The 27,860-nt window shown below is 37.1% G+C and overlaps 2 protein-coding genes across 2 annotated transcripts; both read right to left on the reverse strand.

The window, feature by feature from the left end:
- Positions 1-13,638: 13,638 nt before the first annotated feature.
- LOC117342676 (uncharacterized protein K02A2.6-like) lies at positions 13,639-14,922 on the reverse strand. The gene has a single exon (XM_033904885.1). It carries the CDS (start codon positions 14,920-14,922, stop codon positions 13,639-13,641), a length of 1,284 nt encoding a protein of 427 aa, XP_033760776.1.
- An 80-nt stretch (positions 14,923-15,002) lies between these two features.
- On the reverse strand, positions 15,003-23,050 carry LOC117342686 (uncharacterized protein K02A2.6-like). The gene is made up of 3 exons (XM_033904895.1): positions 22,273-23,050; positions 21,397-22,182; positions 15,003-15,097 (listed from the first exon to the last, which is right to left on the reverse strand). The coding sequence occupies exons 1-3, from the start codon at positions 23,048-23,050 to the stop codon at positions 15,003-15,005; spliced, it is 1,659 nt and encodes a 552-aa protein (XP_033760786.1).
- Positions 23,051-27,860: the final 4,810 nt, after the last annotated feature.

Below are 27,860 nucleotides of genomic sequence, written 5' to 3' on the forward strand. Positions count from 1 at the left end.
TTCCCTTTTTAAAAAAACTTTTTTTAAATTATCTTAAAAAACATGTACTACAGAAAAACTTTAAGGGGCCCCTTAAACCCCGTATTTAAATGGTCTTATAAACAACGATATATTTCAGTTTGCTAGTATGTATCGTATATAACACATTTACCCACAGATTAAAATCGATTTACATATATGTACACTTAAACCACGCCATTGAATCTGAATAATAATAACTCTAGTGAAAAAGATATAACCAAATTGTTTAGTATCTAAGGCACCCTTAACTATTAAAAAATCATTTGGAGGTGATATGATACCATATTGTATCAAACACAAAGTCGTGTGTTATGTCGTTATACAACGTTAGAAGAGAAAAGTTCGTAACGAAGACAAATCCTTGAATATAATTAAAAAGGTCGATGGACGTTATAAGAATATCAAACGGAATATGACGAAAAGCTCGTTGAAACGTTCCAGTTCATATTTTAGAACAGCTTGAAGGATGATACAGCAGCTGGAAGTTGTGTGATAGGACGGACGAGCTTGGGCACTCTGCTGTTGTCTATAGGCTGGTGCTGCCTGGTATGTTATAGCACGTTTTCTGGCTTCGATTTCTGCGGCTCGCCTACCCAGGCGTTCACCCAACACTTGCAAGGGAGTGAGGCAATATAGCTGCATCCACGCCGTCTTAAAGAACATGATCCTATTCACACGCCGTTGTTGACCGGCAATTAAAATGTCATTCACAATGACCATATTTTGTCTCACGTCTTCAAGCTCGAAGAATTTGTTGTTGGAATTTCCACAAATTTCCTCATCGTGAAACAAACATTTACCCAAAAGTTCGGCTGGCTTCACTGAAACAATGAGTATTGTGAGAGCATTGATATCGGCCTCTGACAACAGATAATAGTTTCTGAAGTCGGTGAATTTACCGAGATTACTGTTCCCATCGTTAAGGTCCAAGACATTACATATGCATTTCAGATAAAACATAGCCCGCGCTACGTTATTCTGAGGAACAGTAACTGATTCACCAATCTCTCGTATTCCTAATTGTTGTCTTTGCATCACAGCCATGGTGGATAGAATATTATTTCGGAAGATTGAAGTTCTGTCTTTTGAAATATAGTTAATTTACCTACACTGTCTTTCGCCTTGAAAATGTTAAAAATGCAACTCCAGTATAACTGTAATCATAAAGCATGTGTAACACATTCGCGTCCTTTCAGTTAATGGTAGGGTACTACTGTATTACATTGTCAATGTTCGTTTTCGGGTATATGTACTTCCTTGTCTAGTATTTATCAAGTACGTCCACATCCTGGTAAACAAACCTAAATTGAGGTGTAAACCATGTATGTACACGTAGATATGTCGGTCATAAGGTTTTGTATACCGAAAACGAAACTCGCTGTCTATTATGCAACTTAATGCTTTCGATGGTATCCAAGCACTAAACACACCGCTATCAGTACTCGATAATTGCCTGTCGTGTACACTTGCCATATTTTCCAATACACATTTGTATAATTACCCTTCAAATAACTGATCATGTGTATGTGTCCCTTGATCTTGAACAGGCTCGAGCAGAATATGAATGACAATGGCCTGTAACATGATTGAATTATGTTATTAGTGCCTTAATAACGTACAGAGAATAGATTTAGATGTATAGTACATGTCTTTGTACAGGCAAAGGAATATTTAAGATCATAGTGCTCCTGCGATGCTCATGGAGAGCTGATATTGGAGAAGCAGTACATTCGGTTTATCTGAGAGAAAAGTTCCATAAGTAGCTCAAAGAACAAAGTGAATCTCAATCACGCAGTTAATTAATGAGCATGTATCTTGATAGACAGTTCTTTCGGAATACCTCTATCGTTCATGTTACATTGTACGTTCGTTGATTTTAGTTACGCTCATATGACAGTAGAGCTGTTTTCTGGAATTATAATTCAAATTCAGATATTACGAGGCCAAACATCAATGCGGATTTAAGGTACATTCATTGTATGATAAATGCCAGATCGCTTCATTAAGGATCCAAGCACACCAATAGTGTTTCAAAAGAGGGAGGATGTGCATGTTATTTACAGAACTATATCACATACTTGACATACAAATATGTAATCTGTAATAACGTACATGAATTGTACTATTAAATATGCCAACACGACATGAATCTGGTTAAAAAAATTAAAAAAAATATTTCTTAATTTTGTTCTTGCGTTGTTATCAATGAAATGTTACCTATCAAGCACAAGTAAGGCTTGTCGACTGTTGTTGGAATTCTTCCATGAATCAAAACAATTATTTGGATATATCTTAATACTTACACATATGTATATGTATATACAAATGTTAAGCTGTGACTTACCTATGAATCTGACTGGCACTAAATATTTTCGTAAACTGCCATTAACTTACCAAGTAACCTGATGTATTTTTCTTTTCAAACATAACCTTGGAATCTTAAGGCTTCAAGTCGCTTATCATAAATCCACCGCGTCCTATTTATGCAGTCTGATAGTAACTGTTTAAAATTACTTTCATTTCATCCAACATTTTGTTTCCAACGAAAGGACCGTAGCATCCCTCCTAGAAATTCACTCGTTATGTTTCCGTACAGGGGGAATGAGTCAACCAAAGTGGAAGCAACACTCGTTTATTTATCGTAATACAAGAAAACAAAACAATTTCACTTTAATTAGTTTTGTAATCAATTATTGTAAAATAATCTGGATAAATACGTGTTTAGAAGATTCCATTACTTGATTCAATCGATTGATGAATGTCATATGATAATTATTTATTTGATTTATATATAATAATCAATTATTTATTTAGTTGATAATAATTAGTATTTATTATTATTCATTTTAACGATATTCATATAAGATAACCATTACCGTCTTCATCGCATATGCTTTTCCATGAAGTTGTAAAATGTCATTGCATCAGATCATAAACTATAACAGTTTACATGCTGAAGTTAAGGAATGATGAAATCCTTGAATAATAAACGAAATTAGAATAACACAGTGAATATAATGGAAAGTCCGTCGTAACCTTCGAGATCATATGTTGAAGCAGTCTAAAGAATGATACAACAGCCGGATTTCGAGTGATTGGACGGATCAGCTTGGGTACTCGGCTGTTGTCTATAAGTTGGTGTCACGTATGTTGGTTGGTACATGTATGTAATTGCCCGAGGAGCGATTCTAGCCTCGAGTTCTGCGGCCCGCCTTTCTATTCTGTCACACAGAAAACGCTAGGGAGTGATGCAATACAGATCCAGTCAAGACGCTTTGAAGAACATGACCCTATTCACTCGACGCTGTTTACCAGCAATGAATATGTTATTCACAATCACCATATTCTGTTTCACCTCTTCAAGCTCAAAGAATTTGTTGTTGGAATTTCCACATATGATTTCACCAGCAAAAAATCATTTGCCCAAAAGTTCGGCTGGCTTCACGGACACGACGAGCAACGTTAACGCATCAATATCGGCCTCTGACAACAGGTGATAGTTCCTGAAGTCAGTTAATTTTTGGAGATTGCTGTTCCCATCGCTGATATCCAAGACATCGCATATGCATTTTAGGTAAAACATAGCGCGTGCGACGGGAGTCTGAGGAACAGTAACTGTTTGGCCAATCTCTCGGATTCCTAATTGTTGTCTTTGCAAAACGGCCAATGTGGATTGATTGGTATGGGCGGTTACTGCCTTTAAGAGCGGCTTTTGAAATGTTAACGTCGCTTTTTCGACACTGTCCTTGAAACGTGCAACACACATATGACCAGCCAAAATGTGGTCACAGTATGTACTTCAAACATTCCTCTCCTTACCGTTGCAGCTACGTTGCAGCTAACGAATTTAAATATTGCTGTTCATTTCCCAAACCGATGTGACAGGTATGCATGTAGCTTCAATGACAGCGATACACCCTGCAATAACGACAAACTGTTGTTGCTGGTATACTTCCTTGTCTCGTATAAATCATATTGATTATAGATACTCAATATTATGCTACATGCACACTTTGAGGTGGCATTAGGCACTTATAAACAGATAGATACATCGGCGACAACGTTTTTTTGTATAGAAAACGAAACTATCTTTTCAGTATTCGATGTAACCTTTGTCCTGTAACGTAATTTATAAACAGAGTGCAAATGTTGAAATAAATTGCATACTTCATATATCAACTTGAAAACATCTGGTAAACTAAGTAAACGTTTGATTATCGTCTGCATTAGATAAATTACACATTATTTAATACAAATTTTAAAATTCTATCTTCAGCCTTAAAAGATTGCTTATCCTTTATATTTTCGTAGATGGGTGGACTATGGCTCCGTAATAAACACAAAACATCTGTTGACCATGGTCTAAACATATGGTAGTAAAACAAAAGTACAGATTTCCTGTTTCCTATATTTTAATCATGAAATAAAGCAGTCACATGATCATCTAGTATTGTCAGTAAAATGCCTTTACAAACATACTTAACTAAATTTCAACCATCAAGTACCATATGGAGAGTATCAGTGTAAATACGTAGATGATTGAACATTATATGTATCAATACATATTTTCGGCTTAAGCATACATTATCTAAATTTTAACAACCCTGGTGTTGCCATTGTGATAGACGTCCTTCAAAACTTCCATTACTTATGAACTAACTCTCGGCTACATCAGGCAAAGCCTTGTCACCAATCAGTTGTCAGAAAATGGCGGTCAGTTGTTTTAGATTCAGAAATTCGAGTCGCAGTTGGTTCGCAATGTCAAAATACAACTGAAGACCCAATTTCCTCAAAATCAGACAATTCAGGACATGCGGTACTTTGATTGTTCGATATTTCGACTTGAGTACGCTAGTGTCCAGTTGTTTGTGACAAAACGGCAATTCTCTATCTAAGATGTGATATGACAAAAATCCTCATCTCAGATATGACAAGATATTCTTTATCCGAGGATATGCATTTTTTTTCTTTATGTATTTTAATCTGATGCTGTGACAGGACAATCCGGTTTCTGAAGAGGTGACAAAAACAACGCTTCTTTATCTGTAGATGTGACCGCACAGCGATTCTCTACCTGAGCATGTGACAGGACAATACTTCATCTAGAATGTAACAGGACAACATATCTTTATCTGGGAGGTGTGACAGAAATAAATATTTATCTAAGGGTGTGACAGGACATTTTCTATCTTATCCCCAAAGATGTGACAGAACAACAATTATTTATCCTATGATTTGACAGGTCCATGATAATTTATCTGAGGATATGACATGACATTTCTTCACCTGAGGTTGAGACGGAGTCATCAATGTTTCATCTGAGGGTGTGACAAACTATTTATTATTTTTGTCCGATGTGACATGACACCAACTCTTTATCTCAGAGTGTGACGTAAAGGAGTTGCAGGTTAATATTTCATCATCTTTATTAGGATGTTACAGGATAGAAAAACAATTTATATGTGACCGTCAGCAAACTCTACTATGTTTCATAATTTCACTTCATCGATGTTTTCCCTATAATCTAATCGGTAGTTTCCTATCTTAAGTAATAAAAAACAATGATAACCCAAAACGTCGATCAATCATAACAATAAAAAAATACTCATACAAATGTTACTCCAGTCTTATTTTGAGAAAAGCGCTATTCGATATTATGTAAGTTCGTCAGTCATTACGTTAAGGGTTAAGTTGTCAGTCAAATTTCCTTAAAGATCTTAAGTTCAGTAGAAGATAATATTGCATGTGTAATTGCTTGGCGCACTACTAACAATTCTGATAATGACCTCTTGAACTCCCCTCTTTCATCATTTATGCACCTATTTAAAAAAAATATTTCACCAATGAAATTGAATCAGCTCTAAGTTTTAGAACAGAATGTGATAGAAGAACTAATTTTTCGCATACTTGCCCCATCAAATATATAATTAATGTTCCATTGTTTTTCTTTTCATATTTATATGAAAATAAGTAAATGGCGTGAAAAACGTGACGTGACAATACGACAATTGACATTGCGTATTGGTTTGTTCAAAAGAGAAAACAAATTGTACATAAAACATGAAACACGATGTCAATAGTTAATTTCATATGGGGTATTAAAGAAAAAAATGTTTGCAACTTCTTTTTTTTTCAAAAAAATATTGGCATCAATGCTTACGTTGAAACGACATGAATCTAGTAACAAATAAAAATAATTTCTTAAATATGTTTTTGGGATGGTAGAGAATTTGTGTATCCCGAGCCGAGCCCGAGCTTTTGACCCGAGCCCGAGCTTTGGATATTTTCGTTTTTCTCCTTTATTACTTGATGGATTAAAGTGATTTGTTCTACCTAGATTTGATTTCATGTTTTAGATCAATCCGTGTAAGTGGATTTTCATGAAATGTATTTTAACGTCCTAAATCCACAATTTTCATTTTCCAGGGGGAGAATTTGTGTAGCCCGCAATCAAGCGTGACTATTCATGTTTTTTGCTAAATATTTCTGATACATGCTTTTATTTAGATATATTACTAGATACAAACAACAAGTAAACATAGCTGATTTTAAAAATATATATATTTCAACATATATCTAATGTGTCAATTTTGACATTTTTGTAACCGTGCCGACGATCAACGAACTCGCCGTGTTTACCGAGCTTTCACCGAGCCCGTGCTAAGGGCAGATAACTCAACCGAACTTTTAGCCATTCTGGTATAAGAATGTTTCCAGGCTCTGCGACGAGGACGCAGTTCTACAAAGAGCCCATATGATTTTATTTTAATGATTTTATATATATTTACCTATCTTTTCATTATTGTTTATCACATTAAAATATTTTTATCACCATATGTACTTTTGTATTTTTTTTACGTAGAAAATAAAGTTTTCATTTGTGGTATAAACCAATTCACTGGTTTACTTTTTATCTGTTACTAAAGCTAATTCTTTTAGAATTTTTTTCATCAATGCATGATTTTAATACAACTACAGTACTATTCTCTTATTGTATTCTAGTTTGAATTTACGAACATTTAGTACAATGCCAAACGAAACTGTCTCTTGAAAAATGAAAATCTGACTGATCACAAACTCATCTATTATGAAACCACCTATCACAACCAGCGTCACAACTTACCATATCATCAAAACCATTAGAAATATGACATCCATTTGACTCACAATCGATAAAAATATCATAAGTTAAGGCTTGAGAAACTTTCTTTTCTGTATTTACCAAGTTTTTTCTTTGGAAATTTAGAACTGCTTCAGTACCGTCGAGACAGAATCATGCTCTCTGATGTTCTTTGCTGGGTACTCTGTAACTGCAGAAAGTAATTTCTGTATGACGATGGGGTTTTTAAGCGCCAACTTTATGTTATGACCTTTAATTATCAGTGAGTATTAATCTGGTTTACTCACCGTATTAGCTTCAGCTTGAGGGGAGTCTTTCCTCATTCTTTTCCTCTCAGATGTTTTAGGGGTGGTAAATTCTCCCGTAAACCTCTCGAAATCCATCGCAGAGGTGGAATCTTCACATTCTTCATACTCATCCATGTTGGTGGAAAAAACCGACCTTAAGTTTATAGACAGATAACTATAGACAGACAGATTAACCGACGACGGACGTAGGGTATGTAAACGACGAACGAGATGACGAAATGACGACACAAAACAGACGACGGACGACAATATACACGAATGATCGCTAGGAGAAATACGCAATGCGTATACGGTGACTGAGGGTGTCGGCGTGGCCTAATGGCTCAGTACCGGCGCCCTCCCAAACACCGATATGATCACAATCATCACAATCATGTCGTACTGACCACTGGTCAGCAAAACGAGATAGTTGTGACAGTTACAGAAAAATACGCTTAATATATACCCATCTTGATTTAATTGGGGCGATTTCATTGGTTGGACTGAATAATCGTCATTAATTAATTAGGTAAGTGATCTTAAACGATAACTACTCATAATTAGTAGTACGCCCAAATGAACAGTCGTTCAGAATCAAACACTGAACCCAAGCTTCTTTGTATGATAATTAGTTGTTCTCTAATCAGGGGATTAAAAGAAGCTGAAATTGGCAGGTCAATGTTTGGATAAGGCCCCGTGATCAGTAAGTAATTAGTGTTCATCAATGGACTAGTTGAATTGGAATTTAATGAGTTGTGTTCACCTTATTTTGATGGGGGAAAAATAATCACATTAAACTTTGTATTCATCATTCTACTTTGAATATTGTTTTTCTTTTGATGATTTTTGCAATTTGATATTTGAGTTAATAACTTTAAATGTACGATAAATATACATATATTATTTTTTGTCTTAACAATAACACTCAATTTGAATAAAGTTTAATCTCAAGCCATTTTTATGTTTTAATCACAATCAATTCACATATATAGCTCGGCACTACACTAAAGGCCCGGCTTAACGAATGTACAGTCACAAAGCTCGGGATCGGTTGAGTTATCTGCCCTTAGCACGGGCTCGGTGAAACCTCAGTAAATACGGCGAGTTCGTTGATCGTCGGCGCGGTAACAAAAATGTCAAAATTTTGGGTTCTAAAATGGATGCAACACTCATTTTTATCAAAACACAAGAAAACAAAACACATTACCTTCAATTGATTAATGTTCCACTATCGTACAATATTTACATTTTCCTTTCGCTCCGCATCAATGAAACTAGTAAACTCTGATCCTTTTCATGTCCCGTTGGGGATTTTGGGTCGCGTGCTACTGGTTTGAGAGACGAATCACTGTCTTGCCGGCGTGTGAATACATTCACTGTTTACATTGGCGATCTAGTTTTGTACCGCCTCAAACTTGAATGCACTTTCATTTAGTGAATGGTGTAACATTGTTATAAATTATATCAACACAAGTAGAAGAGCCGCTTTATGTGCTTATAAGGATGCCAGTAAAATGCAGACAGTTTAGAAAACAGGATCTGACAGAACACTGACACTACCGATAGCACCGACCACATGACCTTCGTAGTGCAGTAGGCCTAGCTGTATCTCGAATGCGATACTTGATATCATTTTAGTGGTCACTGAAAATAAACCTTAATTTTAACACTGTTTAACAACACAAAACAGGCTGGTATCAACATTATGCTAAATCAAGAGCAGGAACACATTACTTCAAACATATGGAGGACACAGGTGTTCGGATTTTGAGAAACATATGAAATATATGAATAATAGCAAGATTAAAAAATCCAACATTAATTCACATTATAAAACCTTACAAAATCGAATTTTACAAGGTTTTAGAGTGCATATACACACACACCGTTTTTTTAATGTTGTGATACTTCACTGTTGCCGTCATGTTAACCTTCTGCTCAACTTTTCTTTTTTACAAATCACACATATGCTATAATGTCAACACTGCGCTTTAAATTCATATTTATATGGGTATGGCTAAGTTTGTATTATACAATATCATAAATATTTGTTTTAAATTAAGATTTTAGCTGACTGATTGTTGTTCCACTACTGTGCACACAGGTACGATAAGTACAGCAATGTTACAAAGTGACGCACTTACAGTTTCGCAGTCCACTTCTTTTGCACGAATGTTTAATACTTTGTTGTAAGATGCCATAGCAGCAAAATATATGCTGTCACTAATAAACTGTTAGAATTAAGGAACTAATAAAAATCCTAAATAATAGCCAGTTAATGGACGGAATAAAAATACCACATCATATATAATGGAAAGTTTGTCGTAATATTCCAATACATATTATATCAGTTTAAAGAATAGCACGGTAGCTAGATGTTATGTAATGGGATGGATTCGCTTGGCGTCTTCTGGCGTCTAGTAACGCTTTCCGCCTAGCTAATCGGTCACGTAACCATCGCAACGAACTGAGGCAACATAGATCCATCCAAGCCCTTTTGTAGAACATTATCCTAATCACTTGTCGCCGCTGACCAGCAATGAGGACATCATTCACAATGACCATATTTTGCCTCACGTCTTCAAGTTCAAAGAATTTGTTGTTGGAACTTCCACATATTTCTCCATCGGGAAACAGACATTTACCTAAAAGTGCGCCTGGTTTCACAGATATTATTATCATCGTTAGCGCATCAATATCGTCCTCTGTCAATAGATGGTAGTTTCGGAAGTCAGTTAATTTCTGAAGATTGTTGTTTCGATCGGTTAGGTCCACGACATTACAGATACATTTAAGGTAAAACATAGCCCGTGCTACCGGATTCTGTGGAGCAGTAACTGTCTGACTAATTTCTCGTATTCCTAACCGTTGTCTTTGCATAACGCCCATGTCGAATTGAATGGTGGAGCAGAATGAAATTCCTTCCGTTAAGAACTGCCTTTGAAATTCGCTAGTCTCTTTATTCGCACGTCATAGAAATGTGCAACCCAAATACGACCAGCTAAAATGTGGTCACAATATGTGCATAACGCATTCCAATCCCAAGTGTTGCAGCTAGAGACTAGACTGATAATTGTACAAACTGCTACGACAGGTATACTTCCTTATGTGGTATAGGTCATGTTGATCATAGATAATCAATATCATACTACAGGTCTACTTTGAGGTGGCATTAGGCATTTTAAGATAGGTAATGGCGTTGGCGATATCGATGTTTATGCAGAAAACGAAACTATCTGTTCTGTATTCAATATAACCTTTTCCCTGTAAATATCGTTAAAATAGATAACAAACTGCATATACAAACTGGAAGAAATGGTGAAAATTAGATAGAGATTTGCTTACTATTGGTAATAGACCGAAGTATTTGAATATAGATCTTATACGTACACTTTCAGCTTTCAAAAGCTTGTTTCCTCGTTACTTATTGACCGATAATTGAAAAATGGCGGCTTAATCAATACAAACCAGATGGTATATTTAAACGTCAGCACAGCCTGTCCATGATCTACACTCATAACATACATACTTAAATTAAATCAAAAACAAAGAATACCTGAAAGACAGGTGAGAGGAAACGTTTGATCTAATCTCTTTCCTACAAATTAATGCAGATGGTTTATTTTGGAGACACCTCTCTCCAATCATTATCAAGTGGGCGGAGCTTAAGTTTTATTTATATAGTAGAAGTATGAAAAGGAAAAGAAAGAAGAATTTGAAATCTGCAATCTGCGTAGTCAGTAAAAGGTAATTATATAATTACCTATTATAATATGGACTTTTTTTCGAGAACAGCACCATGAGATATTAATTATATGAGTCCGTCAGTCATTAAGTTATGGGTTACGTTTTTAACCAAATTTCCTTAATGATTATTGTTCAGTAGAAGATAATATTGCATGTTTAATTGTTTGGCGTGCTACTGACACCTCTTTAACTCCCATACTCTTTCAGCGTTTATGCATCAATTAAAAAAAAATATGATTAATGAAATTGAATCAGCGCCAAATTAAAAAAAAGGTGTTAGAAAAACTATTTCACATAAACGATATAAATATTGTGCAAAATAAAAATAATTTCCTAACTTTCTTATTGCGTTGTTATCAATGATAGTAGGCAAGTCGAACAGGTGTTTGATGCATAGTATGAAACACCTGTACGAGTTGTCTATTGATATAGGAATTTTTCTATGAACCAAAAGAATTATTCGATTATACATCATATGTATTTAATTACTCACAGAGTATTAACAGCAAAACTCTGGATCATCTTTAAATCTGACTGGCGCTAAATATTTTCGTAAACTGCAATTACCTTTCAAAGTAGCACACTCTCCTTTTTCAATATTTTAGTATTATGACGCTCTTAATATTTTGTGAGTTACATTTAGCAAGGTTGTGAAAGGGAGACCCCTCTCCCATCTCGCAGGCAAACATTTCCAATCATATATATATATATTGTGTTGCGATTCAATTTACTGCATTCTTACATTATTACACACATTAATCAACCCGATTATATATTTAGCCTTGGAGTGAGGGGCTCCAATTTGTGCCTTACAATAGCTGACGATGGAATTATCAGATTGTAAATAGTAACCAGTGCTTTATAATATACATTTTCGCTTTGGTGTAAAGTTATAGAGATTGAATCAAATGATTAAAGGTAAAAGTAACTTTGGTTGTTTATTTATAATTTGTGTCAATGTTGATGTTGTTTTGATGAGGATTTTATAAGTTCGATAAGTATGTGTTCGATCATGAGAGGTAGAGATGTCGGGCGTTTCAAGATTGCTTCCACTAGTCCATATGCAGGACCAGAAGCTCACCAGGCACATTGTAATTGCGGTGGGGATCAAGGGACCAATCTGAGACTGTCGGCATCAGGTTTGGAGGAGGTTGTGACGTAATTGGCAGCTAGGGTTACCCAAGGTATTGTGGAAGATGTACATGTGCAGCAGGCCATATTGCCAGTTACAGCAACTGAACCGAAAGGTATTGTGTTGAGCCATGTTAGTAATTCTTCCCCGACCATGACTGTAATGATTGCCGACTGCTTTATAGCAGTAATTCAGACGATAACCAGAAACACTGGTAAACGTGATCAGACGACATTTTATTGACTGCTAGCATCCGGGTTACAGAGACGCTTGACATACTGACAGACAAAGGGGAATAACTCGTACGACCTTATACAATTATACTGACTAGTACTATACATTGTACATGTATATTACATCCCCCTTACTTTAAGAAAAGTAATAATAATATATAGTATCATATGTGATTTTCTAATCTGAAAGATGTACATGAATCAATTACTTGATGTTTACCGAATAAAGATGACTTAGCTATTAATCAGTCTTATGCTATTTTTCCACTAGTATAACACTGTCCTTATCATTTAGTAATTCAATTGAATTGTTTTAACATATTATGCAGATTTAACTTTCTTATTCAACTAAATGAAATATAACATACAAACAAATAATAACTAACTCAGAACTCTTGTTCTGGCAAACAGCACAGGGATTATTGTGCCCTAGTCACAGTGCTGATGCAAAATATAAATTTACCAAAAATGTCACCAAACTATATTGACTAGAAAGTCACTTCAACTAAACACTATTCTAGTCAGTAACATTATTTACAAGTCAAGTGGGGGCCGCGGTGGCCGAGTGGTTAAGGTGTACCGACACTTTAACACTAGCCCTCCACCTCTGGGTTGCGAGTTCGAATCCTACGTGGGGCAGTTGCCAGGTACTGACCGTAGGCCGGTGGTTTTTCTCCGGGTACTCCGGCTTTCCTCCACCTCCAAAACCTGGCTCGTCCTTAAATGACCCTGGCTGTTAATAGGACGTTAAACCAAAACAAACCAAATTACATGTCAAGTCTGTCTGGTGGTTTTACACTTCCTGACCGAGTTACTATGCACTTGACTTTGCTGGACTTTGAGAACTGGTGTTGCTAACATTTCCTGTAGAAATGCTGTGTGGTGTTTCTGTGTTGGGACTTGAACCTAGATCCTCAAGTTCATCTCCATGGCACATTTGACTTCGGGTAATGTTCGCAGTTTCCGTACTCTTTCGTAGATGTCTCCGATTCCAACGAAGCAACTTTCCATTCTCACCATTTCTGACAATGTATGACCTTGGTTTGTCAGACTTACAAACAACAGTTCCTGGTTTTAATTCCTTTGTACCTGGTGTTTTCATTCTAATTGACATTCCTTCCCTTCATCAAGGGGCGATAACTCCTTAACTCCTTTCCTGTTGTCATAAAAGAATTTCTGTTTGACTTTCTGTGTGTCCATGTGTTGTTTGACTTTCTTACTGTCATACATAAAGGGTTTGAGGATGTCCTTCGAGGATGGTAATGTATTCCTTGGACGTCTGTTCACCAGAAGTTGTGCTTGTGAGAGATTAATACCCTCTAATGGTGTTGTACGATAGTCCAGTAATGCAAACTGTGTATCCTCTGCTTTTCTCCATAACTGTTTTACAGTCTGGATTGCTCTTTCAGCTTCTCCATTGGAACTCTGGAAGTGCGGACTTGACGTTTCATGTAAAATAGCATTAGTTTGACAGAATTTCTTGTATTCTGCGGAAGTAAACTGCGGTCCATTGTCAGAACGCAGCTTCTGGGGTAACCCATGGCATGCAAATACAGACTTCATGACCTCTATGACTGAAGTAGTAGTTTCAGACTTTAGCCTGACAGCATCAATGTATTTGGAATAGTAGTCAATAAGTAAAATGTACTTTTTAGGGTCAAACTCAAATATATCACAATCCACATGGCTGTATGGAAGGTCTGGTGTAGGAGTAGGTATGAGGGGCTCTGCTCCATGTTGTTTCTGATGTTCTGCACACAATGAACAATTGCTGACAATGTCCTCAATATCTGAGTTCATACCTGGCCAATACATTACTTCTCTCGCACGGCTTTTACACTTAGCGATTCCAAGGTGTGATTTGTGAATCAGATTAAGCATCTCCTTCCTCATGCTGGGTGGAATAACAATTCTGCTGCCTTTGTATACAATACTGTCTAGAACTGAGAGCTGGTCTCTAGAATCCCAGTAGGGTTTTGCTTCAGTGCAAACTTCAGATTTGGTATCTGGCCAACCCTTGTGTATAATGTTCATTAATACCTTTAGTTCACTACTTGTTGCTGACTGGATTTCAGTATACTTCTGAGTGCTGACTGATATCATGCTGATAGCTGATAGTATATCATCTTCTTCCTCACCGACTCTTGGAGGAAGGAATGCACGTGACAATGCATCAGACACATGCATGTCTTTGCCCTTGCGGTATACAACTGATATGTCATACCACTGCAGTCTTATCATCATCTTCTGTATTCTCATAGGTGCTGATAAGAGTGTCTTCCTGAAGAGTGTCTCTAGGGGCTTATGATCTGAGTATACAGATACCTCTTTCCCAAATATGTAGCTGTGAAACTTACTGCACGAGTATAGAATCGCGAGCATTTCTTTTTCAATTTGGGCGTATCTTGTTTCAGCATCTGTTAGAGATCTGGAAGCGTATGCGACAACTCTACCTTCTTGTATCAGAACAGCTCCAAGGCCGTCTTTACTTGCGTCGCATCAATTTCAACTGGCTTTCTCACATCATAGAATGCTAGAACTGGGGGTTCACTACAAACTTGTTTAGGGAACAACCAACCAATTGAAAAAATATATTTTTGAAACAGCCCCTGTGTATAGAACGTTGAGCACGATTTCTATACTTGGCTATTAACCAAAAGCCATCACTTTAAATTCAAAGCTTATCAAGATATTAAAATTTACATTTCAAAATTAACTCAATTTTAATGTGGTTTTCTCTTAAGAATTTCATATCCGGTACCAATAGAAGAATCAACCTACCAGCCTAAGACTTGCAGTCAGGCACTGCATATTTTAATAGCATATCATATGGTTCTATCCTGTTCCAGAAAAGTTATCTTTGAAAAATGTAAAAGATGCTATAGGGAACAACCAACCAATTGAAAAAATATATTTTTGAAACAGCCCCTGTGTATAGAACGTTGAGCCAAGGATAAAATGTCTGGCAGCCACTGATTGGCCAGTATGTTATGAAGTGAGAAAATAGATATGTAGCCTGATAGGTAACTATCAATAAGAAATGTTGATATAAATTTCTTAAGTCCGATTGGTTTTTTTCCCAAAAGTTCACGTAATAATAGTAAACAGGTAAACATTTAAGATTTTTGAGAATTTTTACTGCGAAATTCACCTATTTTCAAAATGGCTACCCTGGAGAAAATTTGAGCTGGAGGACCCAACTTTTTTTTTGATTAGGTGTTATATCAGACCCTAAACTTTTGTTATAAACCATAATCGTCATATTCAATTCAAGAATTTGAATGAAATAATCCAAAACGTTAACACTAAGGTCTATGGGAAAACAATTGGTTGGTTGGTCTCTACATATAGCTACAGCACATGACATTTTGTGCCATCTAGCGTCCCTGGAAACCAGATGATGGGACCGACTAGCACATTTTCGGACGGGATTCTCATCTTGGAGGCATTGTAGCAGAATTTAGAGAGAAATTGAGATTCAGGGGGGATTGATGATGAAAATATGACACATGTAGTGTTACAAGGAGGACCATAGACCGGACAGATACGGACATACATTCTATATTTCAATTGTAGCGGTATATATCGTGGCTCGGGGTACGGTGGTATGCTGGTTGTACTGCTGGCACTACCCCGGTTCAATGTGTGGGTGTGTGTCTGGTTGTTCTGTTGTCACTACCCCGATTCGGTATTCGGTGATATGTTTGGTTGTTCTGTTGTCACTACCCCAGTTCAGTGTTTGGTGATATATCTGGTTATTTTTTGTTGTCACTTGCCCGGTTCCGTGTTCTGTGTCTGTGTTTCGACTCTTTTATCTAAATAATGGCTCCACTCCTAATTTTTTTTCTCGTTCGGCCTTTTTTTCTTCAATTTTTACAAAAAGGACCAGAAATTAGGGGGTGGAGGGGATAACATTGAGTTATCTCCCCCGATCTTTATTCTATATCTTATTTGTTTATATTTCTGAGTAGCACGATTTCTATACTTGGCTATTAACCAAAAGCCATCACTTTAAATTCAAAGCTGATCAAGATATTAAAATTTACATTTCAAAATTAACTCAATTTTAATGTGGTTTTCTCTTAAGAATTTCATATCCGGTACCAATAGAAGAATCAACCTACCAGCCTAAGACTTGCAGTCAGGCACTGCATATTTTAATAGCATATCATATGGTTCTATCCTGTTCCAGAAAAGTTATCTTTGAAAAATGTGAAAGATGCTATAGGGAACAACCAACCAATTGAAAAAAATATATTTTTGAAACAGCCCCTGTGTATAGAACGTTGAGCCAAGGATAAAATGTCTGGCAGCCACTGATTGGCCAGTATGTTATGAAGTGAGAAAATAGATATGTAGCCTGATAGGTAACTATCAATAAGAAATGTTGATATAAATTTCTTAAGTCCGATTGGTTTTTTTCCCCAAAAGTTCACGTAATAATAGTAAACAGGTAAACATTTAAGATTTTTGAGAATTTTTACTGCGAAATTCACCTATTTTCAAAATGGCTACCCTGGAGAAAATTTGAGCTGAAGGACCCAACTTTTTTTTTTGATTAGGTGTTATATCAGACCCTAAACTTTTGTTATAAACCATAATCGTCATATTCAATTCAAGAATTTGAATGAAATAATCCAAAACGTTAACACTAAGGTCTATGGGAAAACAATTGGTTGGTTGGTCTCTACATATAGCTACAGCACATGACATTTTGTGCCATCTAGCGTCCCTGGAAACCAGATGATGGGACCGACTAGCACATTTTCGGACGGGATTCTCATCTTGGAGGCATTGTAGCAGAATTTAGAGAGAAATTGAGATTCAGGGGGGATTGATGATGAAAATATGACACATGTAGTGTTACAAGGAGGACCATAGACCGGACAGATACGGACATACATTCTATATTTCAATTGTAGCGGTATATATCGTGGCTCGGGGTACGGTGGTATGCTGGTTGTACTGCTGGCACTACCCCGGTTCAATGTGTGGGTGTGTGTCTGGTTGTTCTGTTGTCACTACCCCGATTCGGTATTCGGTGATATGTTTGGTTGTTCTGTTGTCACTACCCCAGTTCAGTGTTTGGTGATATATCTGGTTATGTTTTGTTGTCACTTGCCCGGTTCCGTGTTCTGTGTCTGTGTTTCGACTCTTTTATCTAAATAATGGCTCCACTCCTAATTTTTTTTTCTCGTTCGGCCTTTTTTTCTTCAATTTTTACAAAAAGACCAGAAATTAGGGGGTGGAGGGGATAACATTGAGTTATCTCCCCCGATCTTTATTCTATATCTTATTTGTTTATATTTCTGAGTAGCACGATTTCTATACTTGGCTATTAACCAAAAGCCATCACTTTAAATTCAAAGCTGATCAAGATATTAAAATTTACATTTCAAAATTAACTCAATTTTAATGTGGTTTTCTCTTAAGAATTTCATATCCGGTACCAATAGAAGAATCAACCTACCAGCCTAAGACTTGCAGTCAGGCACTGCATATTTTAATAGCATATCATATGGTTCTATCCTGTTCCAGAAAAGTTATCTTTGAAAAATGTGAAAGATGCTATAGGGAACAACCAACCAATTGAAAAAAATATATTTTTGAAACAGCCCCTGTGTATAGAACGTTGAGCCAAGGATAAAATGTCTGGCAGCCACTGATTGGCCAGTATGTTATGAAGTGAGAAAATAGATATGTAGCCTGATAGGTAACTATCAATAAGAAATGTTGATATAAATTTCTTAAGTCCGATTGGTTTTTTTCCCCAAAGTTCACGTAATAATAGTAAACAGGTAAACATTTAAGATTTTTGAGAATTTTTACTGCGAAATTCACCTATTTTCAAAATGGCTACCCTGGAGAAAATTTGAGCTGAAGGACCCAACTTTTTTTTTTGATTAGGTGTTATATCAGACCCTAAACTTTTGTTATAAACCATAATCGTCATATTCAATTCAAGAATTTGAATGAAATAATCCAAAACGTTAACACTAAGGTCTATGGGAAAACAATTGGTTGGTTGGTCTCTACATATAGCTACAGCACATGACATTTTGTGCCATCTAGCGTCCCTGGAAACCAGATGATGGGACCGACTAGCACATTTTCGGACGGGATTCTCATCTTGGAGGCATTGTAGCAGAATTTAGAGAGAAATTGAGATTCAGGGGGGATTGATGATGAAAATATGACACATGTAGTGTTACAAGGAGGACCATAGACCGGACAGATACGGACATACATTCTATATTTCAATTGTAGCGGTATATATCGTGGCTCGGGGTACGGTGGTATGCTGGTTGTACTGCTGGCACTACCCCGGTTCAATGTGTGGGTGTGTGTCTGGTTGTTCTGTTGTCACTACCCCGATTCGGTATTCGGTGATATGTTTGTTTGTTCTGTTGTCACTACCCCAGTTCAGTGTTTGGTGATATATCTGGTTATTTTTTGTTGTCACTTGCCCGGTTCCGTGTTCTGTGTCTGTGTTTCGACTCTTTTATCTAAATAATGGCTCCACTCCTAATTTTTTTTTCTCGTTCGGCCTTTTTTTCTTCATTTTTTACAAAAAGACCAGAAATTAGGGGGTGGAGGGGATAACATTGAGTTATCTCCCCCGATCTTTATTCTATATCTTATTTGTTTATATTTCTGAGTAGCACGATTTCTATACTTGGCTATTAACCAAAAGCCATCACTTTAAATTCAAAGCTTATCAAGATATTAAAATTTACATTTCAAAATTAACTCAATTTTAATGTGGTTTTCTCTTAAGAATTTCATATCCGGTACCAATAGAAGAATCAACCTACCAGCCTAAGACTTGCAGTCAGGCACTGCATATTTTAATAGCATATCATATGGTTCTATCCTGTTCCAGAAAAGTTATCTTTGAAAAATGTGAAAGAGCAGTACAACCAACCAATTGAAAAAATATATTTTTGAAACAGCCCCTGTGTATAGAACGTTGAGCCAAGGATAAAATGTCTGGCAGCCACTGATTGGCCAGTATGTTATGAAGTGAGAAAATAGATATGTAGCCTGATAGGTAACTATCAATAAGAAATGTTGATATAAATTTCTTAAGTCCGATTGGTTTTTTTCCCCAAAGTTCACGTAATAATAGTAAACAGGTAAACATTTAAGATTTTTGAGAATTTTTACTGCGAAATTCACCTATTTTCAAAATGGCTACCCTGGAGAAAATTTGAGCTGAAGGACCCAACTTTTTTTTTGATTAGGTGTTATATCAGACCCTAAACTTTTGTTATAAACCATAATCGTCATATTCAATTCAAGAATTTGAATGAAATAATCCAAAACGTTAACACTAAGGTCTATGGGAAAACAATTGGTTGGTTGGTCTCTACATATAGCTACAGCACATGACATTTTGTGCCATCTAGCGTCCCTGGAAACCAGATGATGGGACCGACTAGCACATTTTCGGACGGGATTCTCATCTTGGAGGCATTGTAGCAGAATTTAGAGAGAAATTGAGATTCAGGGGGGATTGATGATGAAAATATGACACATGTAGTGTTACAAGGAGGACCATAGACCGGACAGATACGGACATACATTCTATATTTCAATTGTAGCGGTATATATCGTGGCTCGGGGTACGGTGGTATGCTGGTTGTACTGCTGGCACTACCCCGGTTCAATGTGTGGGTGTGTGTCTGGTTGTTCTGTTGTCACTACCCCGATTCGGTATTCGGTGATATGTTTGGTTGTTCTGTTGTCACTACCCCAGTTCAGTGTTTGGTGATATATCTGGTTATTTTTTGTTGTCACTTGCCCGGTTCCGTGTTCTGTGTCTGTGTTTCGACTCTTTTATCTAAATAATGGCTCCACTCCTAATTTTTTTTCTCGTTCGGCCTTTTTTTCTTCAATTTTTACAAAAAGACCAGAAATTAGGGGGTGGAGGGGATAACATTGAGTTATCTCCCCCGATCTTTATTCTATATCTTATTTGTTTATATTTCTGAGTAGCACGATTTCTATACTTGGCTATTAACCAAAAGCCATCACTTTAAATTCAAAGCTGATCAAGATATTAAAATTTACATTTCAAAATTAACTCAATTTTAATGTGGTTTTCTCTTAAGAATTTCATATCCGGTACCAATAGAAGAATCAACCTACCAGCCTAAGACTTGCAGTCAGGCACTGCATATTTTAATAGCATATCATATGGTTCTATCCTGTTCCAGAAAAGTTATCTTTGAAAAATGTGAAAGATGCTATAGGGAACAACCAACCAATTGAAAAAATATATTTTTGAAACAGCCCCTGTGTATAGAACGTTGAGCCAAGGATAAAATGTCTGACAGCCACTGATTGGCCAGTATGTTATGAAGTGAGAAAATAGATATGTAGCCTGATAGGTAACTATCAATAAGAAATGTTGATATAAATTTCTTAAGTCCGATTGTTTTTTTTCCCAAAAGTTCACGTAATAATAGTAAACAGGTAAACATTTAAGATTTTTGAGAATTTTTACTGCGAAATTCACCTATTTTCAAAATGGCTACCCTGGAGAAAATTTGAGCTGAAGGACCCAACTTTTTTTTTTGATTAGGTGTTATATCAGACCCTAAACTTTTGTTATAAACCATAATCGTCATATTCAATTCAAGAATTTGAATGAAATAATCCAAAACGTTAACACTAAGGTCTATGGGAAAACAATTGGTTGGTTGGTCTCTTTAAGCTTTCTAAAGCTTTCCTCTTGTTCATGGTTCCACTGGAACTCTGTGTCGGGTTTCAAAAGTACTCTCAATGGCGCATCAATCTGACTGAGATTAGGTATGGATTTTGAAAGGTACTGCACCAATCCCAAGAACCTACGAGTTCCTTCCTTATCTTCAGGTGTAGGCATTCCAGTGATAGCCCGTACTTTCTCCATATCCGGTTTCAGTCCACAATCTGTAATGACATGTCCCATGTATGGTACTGACCTTTGGCGCACTTTACACTTTTGAAAGTTCAACTTCAAGTTGTAACTGGTTGCACGTTCTACAACTTCACGTAGAATCCGGTCATGATCCTCGATGTCTTTTCCTGCTATCAGGATGTCATCAATAATGGCGAATGAACCATCTATGCCCTCAATCATGTTGTCCATAATCTTCTGGTAGATTTCAGGGGCTGATTTTATTCCAAACGGTAGACGGAGCCATCTGTACCGTCCTATAGGCGTATTAAATGTTGTAAGGTATGATGAGTCCTCATCCAGCTTAATCTGTAGAAAACCTGACTTTGCGTCCAGAACTGAAAATATCCTGGCATCCGGAATATCTGTTATGACTTCCTCAATGGTTTTCATGGGGTGGTGTTCCCGTCGTATAGCCTTATTAAGGTCTCGTGGATCAATACATATTCTGATCTTGTCTCCTTTGACATTGACTACCATCGAACTAACCCATTCAGTCGGCTTGTCCACTTTGGTAATATAGTCGTTTTCCTCCATTTCTCTGAGTTTCTCTTTAGCTTTAGGCTTAATAGCTGCTGGTAATTTACGTGTTGGGTGAATGACACCTTTTGCAGACTCGTCGATAGAGAGACTGTTCTCCCCTGGGAGGGTACCTGTAGTTCTGACCAGATCGGGAAAGTCACGAGTTAACTCATCCTCAGCTGGAGTTGTCAAGAGTGTTGACACTGAGTAAGTGTTCTAAGGATAACCAGGTGGAACACTGAGTAGTCCAAGTAATAATGCTGAATCACCACTTATAATGTTCTCTTGGTCAATGTCCACTATTTCAAAATTGATATCCACTTCCTGGGTACCATGAGTGACAGACACGGTAACAGATCCAACAGGCTTTATCTTGCGATTGCTGAATGACTTAAGTGTCCTGTGAGACTCCTTAATCTCACCGAGTCCAGATAGTTTCTGAGTCCGGTTCTTTGTAAGGATGTCGACCCTTGCTCCGGTATCAATTCTAAACTTTACATTTTGTCCTTGTATTTTGAGATTTGCAATCCATTTGTCATGTATGACATTTACATCAGTGTCACTATAGCTAGTAGTGTTTATAGTTAAGAGTTCACTGTCATAATCTTCTGATGCTATCTCAAATTCTGGGTCTGACTGGATACTGTGTACTTTGTTTCTTGTTTTCTTTATGCACATTTTCTTCCAATGGTCACGTCCTTTGCAGTAGTTACATGTAGATCCCTTTGCTGGGCATTTTCCCATTTCATGCTCGAGACCACAGCGTCCACATTTCCTATAGTTTTGTGTGTAGTTTTGTGGCTTTGATTTACTGAATTTTGTAGGTGGAGGTCGTTTCTTTTCCTTTGTAACTTTCAGTACTTCCTCTCCTCTCATCAGTTTCACTTGTGCTTGGGACAGTTCATGTTGTTGTCCTGTCTGTATAGCCTTGTCCAGTGTGATGTCTTGACCCTGGTCTAATAACCTTTCCTGAACCTTTTTATGTCGAACACCAGCAATGATAAGGTCAATCAGTACATCTTGGCTGTTTGTGTATTCACAATCCATAGCTAAGAGCTTGAGATCTTTGACGAAATTATCAAATGTTTCTGTGTCAGTTTGTTTCCTTTGGTGTATTTTGAAACGTGCTATTCGGTTTTTTTTGGTCTAATGTAAGCATCTAACTTATCTAAAATTTTATCTGGATCATCAGTATCACCTGCTTCCCATGTGAAAGTTTTATATACTTCTCTTCCTTCCAGGCCAATCCACAATCCTATCCAACCGGCTTTATCAGCTTTTTCTGCTTTGGCGAGCGGGCCTTTGAAACAGAACTCCACGTGTTGACGAAATCGAAGAAATTCTTGATATTGATCTCCGGTTCCCCAATCCAAACGTGGTTGATCAAATGGTACAACAGACATGGCGGGTTTTCAATCAGTTCTTCTGACACCATGTAATGATTGCCGACTGCTTTATAGCAGTAATTCAGACGATAACCAGAAACACTGGTAAACGTGATCAGACGACATTTTATTGACTGCTAGCATCCGGGTTACAGAGACGCTTGACATACTGACAGACAAAGGGGCATAACTCGTACGACCTTATACAATTATACTGACTAGTACTATACATTGTACATGTATATTACAATGGCTTTCCCTCACAGTTGGTTGGGCCTGATCTGAATGACACCAGACAGTTTCAGGTACAAGTGTTACTTCAGATTTAGGCTGTAAAATCTCTCAACAAATCAAACAAAAAGATAGGCAGTAAAGAGTTGTTGATTTAAGTCAAATGTTATCGAAGCCATCTCGGGTAAACGATAAGCATTTTTTCACTGATCAGTGGTGAACTGGTTGTTAAAAAAAAAAAAAAAAAAATCCCCCAAAAGAGTCCCCATAGACATGTTGACTGATGCATTCATAGTATATAGTTCTATATACACCTCTGTCCATTCAGGAGAGAAATCTGGTTGTTGTTAAAATACATCCATACTGTAGGCCTAGTTGCCAGGCGTGTTGGTGGTCTTGGGTGGAAAAGCTATGATGAGCAGCTCGGGCTCAAGAAGACACAAAACCATTTAATACCTTTGAATGTAGTGGACCAGGAGTTGTGGCTCATTTATATGCAATATGGGGGTTCAACTTCAGTGAGTTCAGCAAAAACAACTAAAATAAGCAATAATGTCTATATATAGCTAGTAGTGTTTTGATTACAATAATGGGAAGTGTAATAGTTCTCACTGTTTGTGTAGACATGTTTGCCTTCTTTGTTTAGGTAGTCATCAAAAGTTAAACTGCCCCAATCAAACCTCACATTCAGATAATTCAACTGCAAGTTATTCTTTTAGGGCAAGCAATTCCTCAAGCAGCAAACTGGGCCCCCACCAAGCCAAATTTGGGACAAATAGTCAATTTAATGGACCTTGGGCACACCCCAATTAATCTGTTGTACTGGACAGACTGCTGCAGTCACATCCAGATAGATTACTAGTTGAGGAGTTAGTTTCTGTTTTTAAAACTGGGCTTTACATTGCACTAGCAAGGCCCAAGGGGCCATACTAAATGTAGGAACTTGCTTTCTATTAAAATACTGGAAAATTGGGCTTTGTTTAAGATACTGAAAGAAATAGATGCAGGAAGGGCGGCGGGATCCTTTGATTATTTTTCTTTCTCTAGTCTAAAACTGTCCCCAATTGGATTGCTTCCAAATAAAGATGGATCTTTCAGACTCATTCATCATCTTCCTTCCCCTTGTGATAACAGTGTTAACACCTTTATAGATAAAAAGAAATTATGCTGGGTGGGTATTGTACACAAAATTTGACCACATTATTGATATAGATCAATACTTGGGACCTAATACTTTGATGGCTAAAATGGTCATTATGTCACTTGAATGGATTGTTTGAGACCAACACACATATTAGTATTTTGGGGTTTAGAAAATGATTCTGTGAATATACAAATAAAAATCCCTCTAGATTCACTTGAATTGCTGGCTAGGCTTTCAGTGAGGTTGGAAAGAAAAAGAAGGTAACTTTGCAACAGTTACAAACTCTCACCGCATCTCTTAGTTTCTGTGTTGGGGCCATTCCAGTTACCCATACATTTATTCATTTTTTAAACAATGCTATGTCAGGTTTATAGAAACCACACCACTTTGTTTGTGTCAATTAAGGTATGAGGGAGGATGTTTACACCTAGCTCGAGTTACTACAGCCCTTTAATGGTTATTGTACTTTTCCTGAGATACATTGGGTAGATAGTGCTGATCTTCAGCTCTTCACTGATAGTGCTTGGGGTCGGGGTTATGGCTCAAAAGGTGGGGTTCTTTCCTTCACTGTAGTTAGGCATACTTCTCTTGGCCTGAGGCTTGGGTGGAGATGTTATAATTCGAGACATAGCATTCCTTGAACTGGTCCCTATTGTCTTGGCATCTTTTATCTGGGATTCTAAGCTGCCTAACAAATTTTTTTTTGTGTACACTAATAATGAGTGGCTAGTGTCCATTTTGAACAAGAAAACATCTAAGAGTTATGGAACTTGTTTGTCCATTTGTTTTTAAGAGTATGTTTGCACAACATTAAGTTTAGGGCTGTTCATATTTCGGGTAAGTTGAGTTCAATTGCTGATGCTGCTTTAGTCCCTTCCAAGATCTCAGCATCATTCCAGTATTAAATCTACAACATGAAACTATCAGGCTCCTGAGGGCATCAATTTCAGCTAATTCAAGACAAGTTTTTGATACCAACATTGTTCGTTTTGAGCAATTTTGTTTAGCTCATAGCTCGCATTTGGTTTGGGCTCCTACTCAACAACAGGTGATAAAATGTATAGCTTATTTGTCTTCTCGGGGTTTGCGCTGGCAACTGTTAAAACATTTGTTTCAGGCATAAGCTTCAAATGCCAGATTTTTGGGTATTTGGATGAAACACAGCTTGTGTGCAGCTCATCCTATGAGGCATATATGTTTGCTGCTCTTTTAGTAACAGCATTGTTTGCCTTTTTAGGTGTCAGGGAGTTGGGGTTTACCAAGCTGGGCCAGTTGGGTCATGCTCTACTGTTTTACAATGTTTTGGTCTGCCAAGCCTGCCTTAGACTAAGACTACCACAAGCAATTTTGAAAAAAAGTCTCTTGTTTTTTGTATTTTATATGGTCTCTTTAAATTGATAAATTTTACTAGCACACCTAGCTTATTTTAAGCTTAAGTTTTCCGAATACATCATACAGATATGGATTGTTGGCGCTTCTATTTTATGGCACCCTAAGGGTGAACTACTCTGGGAGAATTTGGTAAGGCATGTACATATTTTGTTCCCATTTGAAAATACGCTTGATTTTCTTGTTACACATTGTGGGGGGCAATGACATAGCGCAGTGTAATTCAGGGCTTCTGAGATGTCGGATACTTGCTTCCTTTAAAACATGATCTATTCTGCTCCCAAACACAAGATTAGTTTTGTCAGCTAATTTGCCTCGTTAAAGTGTAGAGGGTTGTGTATCCCACAGGGCTGTACATAAAATCCCTGTTAGAATTAACAGTCATATAAGTGCATACATTATGAAACAGGGGGGTGGGTACATAAGATATCCAGAAATGACTGACTGTAATTCAGAACTTTTTCTAGATGATGTTCATTTGAGTAGCTTAGGGAATGACATTTTCCTGTATAGGTTGCAACAAGGTCTTCAGTCAGTATTGTCGTCATCAGCTGCTTCTATTTTGCCCATAAAGAGTGAACAGGGTCCTAGGTTATGGCTTTAGCTTGCATGCAGGCGAGAATGTTTGGTCAATATTGCCTTGAATTTTGATTTATGGCCATGTGGATTGGTTTTCTAAACATTTGCTTTTGTGCTTAGTATGCTTTTTGAATATGGTGTGGTGTATTTGCTGAACTTTGAGGGACGCCAAATCGCCAATATTTTTGTCTGGGTCGGCTCCCTATTTTTTGCTACAATTTGTAGATTTTATGTAGGATTTGGCCTACTTTTTTCAGCCGTGTCTTTGAAGCCCCCCACCATATGCATTTTGCTTTGAAATCTTGCATTTTGTTTGTAGCCGGGTAAAATTTGTGGTCCGGCTACCTTTACTGTGGCATAATTTTCCCCCGGGCGAGGGGTATTTTTGTATACTGTTAGTATTGACCGGACATTCTTCTCGCATTCTGTTGTGGCGGTGGCAACTCTTTGTTTGCGCAGTGTTGCCATTTGGCGGTATTTTTCTGGTAGACAACAGATTGCTCTGCTTTTTTGGAAAGTCTATATCATTTTGCATCACATTATAGTATCAGCTTTTGAGTCTGGAGGAATATCCTGTTCCCAGTTTCCTCCAACTCTTTAGCTGTCACGTGGTTGAAGTTTTTGGCCATCATTCGCCATTTACTTGTAAGTTTAGGAACAATTAAAAGACATAAGTAGTAAAGAAATTGCTATCTTTGATCTTTGTTCAGAGTGTCTTCTATCTGATAATAAAAATTATTTCTAGAATATAATTTAATTTATCATATGAAGACCGCCTTATTAATTGTATGGCTAATTTGATATGCATTTATAAAATTCCTTTTTCTAGTATGCACATGAATTATACGACTACATGCAGTATTTCTCTTCATTGCTTTGTGCAGTGTACGAAGTTATCCCCCTTTGCACAGTATATCCGGTAGGCATATTTGGAAAAGCTCGTGAGAAAGGCAAATCCCCATCCTCCCTCCCCATTTTCACACCTTTTCTGCTTTGGGCTATTCTGTTTTATATTGCAGGCACGTTCTCCAATTCGTCAAGACTTCGACCACGACATGCAGAGGTGCTGGCGGTATTTTTCTGGTAGACAACAGATTGCTCTGCTTTTTTGGAAAGTCTATATCATTTT

The sequence above is a fragment of the Pecten maximus genome, chromosome 2 (genome assembly GCF_902652985.1).
Source record: "Pecten maximus chromosome 2, xPecMax1.1, whole genome shotgun sequence".
Taxonomy (NCBI): domain Eukaryota; kingdom Metazoa; phylum Mollusca; class Bivalvia; order Pectinida; family Pectinidae; genus Pecten; species Pecten maximus.